General features: G+C 53.0%; 1 protein-coding gene across 1 annotated transcript; it reads left to right on the forward strand.

The window, feature by feature from the left end:
• Positions 1-733: 733 nt before the first annotated feature.
• LOC139785311 (stromelysin-1-like) lies at positions 734-2371 on the forward strand. The gene has a single exon (XM_071724479.1). It carries the CDS (start codon positions 734-736, stop codon positions 2369-2371), a length of 1638 nt encoding a protein of 545 aa, XP_071580580.1.
• Positions 2372-3400: the final 1029 nt, after the last annotated feature.

A 3400-nucleotide genomic window follows, 5' to 3' on the forward strand; every position in this document is an offset into this window, starting at 1 on the left:
CGATATTTCTAAGGCGATGCTGCAGCTGCAGCACCGCCTCGTGTAAGTCGTCCGTAGCCCTAGCTACGGACGTTGCCTGGATTTGCGCCAATTCGCACACTCCTTTCAGTTTGGATATTTTGTCCATTACGTGTTCTTAGGAATATTTCACGTCACTAGCTCGAAAAACTGTGAACGAACTACACCCGAGTCTAGCCTCGAGTCCTTATATATATCGAGGATGCGCAATCGAAGAAGGATGCGGAATCAAAGAAGGGATGCGCAATCATAAAGGATATTGCGTGTGTAATTAAAACTATGTAAAAAATTGACCTTTTGCACACAGGAAGAGATGCATTTTTCTAATCAAACCGACTCATCCGCCGGAATCGTCAACGCATTTCTTCCACCCCGAGACCCCGCCGCCACCTGTCCGCGCTATCGGTAGCGAGCATGCCCGTGTAAGTCGCTCGTATCGCGACGCATCGTCATCGTCCATAAAAAAAGCAGGATATTGTGCAATAAAAAAACTATTTTTAGAAACTTTGCACAGAGGAAAAAATGCATTTTTTTTATCAAACCGGACTCATCCGCCGGAATCGACGCATTTTTCCACCGCGAGACCCCGCCGCCACCTGTCCGCGCTATCGGCAACGAGCGTCACCGCGTGAACCGCGCGTCGCGATCGCGCTCATATCGCGAAACGCCGTTATCGCAGTTCCGCCGTTTCTCTCGCTCTCTCTCGCCCTCGACGATGTGGCTCTCGCGCGTAATCGCGTTAACCGCGTGTTTTATCGCCGCGAGGTGCGTCAATCCCACGGATGAGAATTACGCACATACGATCGATTACCTGCGGAAATACGGATATCTGACCGAAGATGTGGACGCGTTTCCGGCTCAGAGACGAAACGACGTTCTTCGTAACGCCATCGAGGAATTTCAACGATACTACGGTCTACCCGGCGATGGAACGCTCGACGACGAAACGCTGCAATTTATGCGTAAACCGCGATGTGGTTTCCAAGATATCCTGAAGCACGGAACGGCGGCGAGTCTATCCAAATGGCCGAGGACTCACCTGACGTGGGATTTTTACGTAGCCGCCAAAGAGGAGCTGAATACCGCGCGGGCCGCGTTCGACCTGTGGTCGCAACATTCGGCGTTGACGTTCGAACGCTCCGAAACGAATCCTGACATTATAATATCTTGGCGAACCCGACGTCACGGTAACACGAATATCAACGTAAACGGCCCAAATTGCTCGGCCAAATTCGACGGTCCCGGTAACGTGCTGGCCCACGCGTATCTCCCGACGAACGAAGCGGGATTCGTCTCCGAGGTGCACGTCGACGGGAACGAGCCGTGGCATATTCACGTCGGTAAAAATCCCCCGAGTACGTTTTCCCTGCATTTCACGCTGACGCACGAGATCGGTCACTCTCTCGGATTGGGGCACAATGAGCGCAAGACTTCGGTGATGTTCGCGTACTCGCCCGACAAGCAGTATCCGGTTAAGCTCGACAGATTCGACATTCTCGACATTCAACGTTTGTACGGTGAAAAACGGACGAACGCGCCCTCACAGACGCCGCCGCCGCCGCCGCCGCCACCGCCGCCGCCACCGCGGTCACGGCCGCCGCAACCATCGCCGGACCTGTGCGCCCTTGGTCGCGTAAACGCGATATTGGTTTTGGAAAATCGAATGTACATCTCGTACGGGCGTTACGTTTGGTCGATCGATCTGGACGGTAGGACGTACAATGGACCGTTAGCCCTGTCGAATCATATGAGCTTTCTTCACGACAATTACACGCGCATAGCTGCCGCCTATCAATCTCCGTCCGGTGATCTCATGGTGTTCGTAGATAATTTGGTATACATGGTTCAATATCCGGAATTTTCTCTGAGACCAAATTGGCCGAAGACCTTGCGAGAACTCGGATTTCCCGCAGATGCGAAACTCAACGGAGCGGTAAACACCCATAGAGGCCGTTCCTTCGTGATGTACAACGGTAACTCGGTGGGCGAGATAGACGAATGTACGAAGAAAGTCGTCAGACGTACGCCTCTCGAGGCGACGTTTCCCGGAATACCGACCGGCGTGACGTCGATCTTCCGATACGTCGACGGCAATCTGTACTTCACCACTCGGACGCAGTTCTACAGATTCAACGAAATTACGAAAACCGTCACGGCCGCCGGTAAATTCGATCTACGAATGCTGAATATCGTCTGCCCTAAGACCGAACTGTTGCAGCAGTTGCGCGATCTTCTCGATCGAATCGTACGCGTCGGCGATTTAACGTCACCGGCGAGCGATTCGGACGACGACGACGACGACGACGACGGCGGCGTTCAGCTTTACGATCGCCGTGTCCGCCGAAGGAAGTAGAGGACTGCGCAAATCCCCACACCACACCGCACATCGCGCGATATAAGTGAGAACTTTCTACTTATACCGATGTGTTCCCGCCAAAGCATCAGTATCGCATCGTCAGCTGAATACGACGCGTCGAAACAGAAATCAGAAACGAACGATACTGCAACGCGCGTGCGAAATGTTCTCGACGTTGGCCGATCGACCCGCGCTGAGAGATCTTTCCCCTCGCGAGACGGATTCGGAGGTGAACGACAACGGCAAAAGACGAAGGATCGAATCGACGGACGATCATCATCAGCATCATCATCGGGAGTCGCGTTCCAGCTCTCATCCCCCCAACGACGTTCGCAACCCCGTCGTCGCGCCTGCGGTGCGCATCCTGGCGACCCGTTATCCGCTGACGACGACTGGCTACAAATACTAGCCATCGGTGTCACGGTTAAGTCACCGTGGTACGGTATACCCGCACCTTCGTACGTGGATATCGCCCTGGGAGATAAGCAAGGCAAGGAGATCTCTCTGACGCTCGATATGTGGAAAGGACTACTCGAGCGCAAACACGACATATTGGCGTGCCTGCGATCCAACCTCGTCGATGGAACCCGTCCCCCTCGCCGATATCGATCGGAGACTTGACGCTGCGATTCGGATTGATCAACAACCTGTCGATCTTGCGTATGGAACTACCCAACGCGGCTCGCCTGGCAATGTCGCTCCCCACCCTGCTCTCGCTGTACGATTTCCAATTTTGCGTCGATCGCATCGTCTCGGCGCTGAGCGCGGTCATCGAGGAAGTCGACGCGAAGTATTCGCGCTATCAGGAGATAGCCGCCAACGCGATTAAGACGGGAACTTCGGCCAAGACTGCGATACTGAAAAGCGAGTTTTTCGATCCTAACAAGATCGTCGACTGTGAGATTACCGCGCTTGTTTCAAATCCTGAACGGCACGACGCACGTTTACATATTTATATATATATATTTATACACAAGAAACAATGTAAACGAGTATCGACGTATGTAAATACATATTTTATTATTC

The sequence above is a fragment of the Temnothorax nylanderi genome, unplaced genomic scaffold (assembly GCF_030848795.1).
Source record: "Temnothorax nylanderi isolate EJ_2023f unplaced genomic scaffold, tnyl_v1.0 TNYL_tig0776_pilon, whole genome shotgun sequence".
NCBI lineage: Eukaryota > Metazoa > Arthropoda > Insecta > Hymenoptera > Formicidae > Temnothorax > Temnothorax nylanderi.

Bases quoted from the DNA above. Each gene is read 5' to 3' on its own strand.
- LOC139785311 (XM_071724479.1), top strand. From the start codon at position 734: ATGTGGCTCTCGCGCGTAATCGCGTTAACCGCGTGTTTTATCGCCGCG.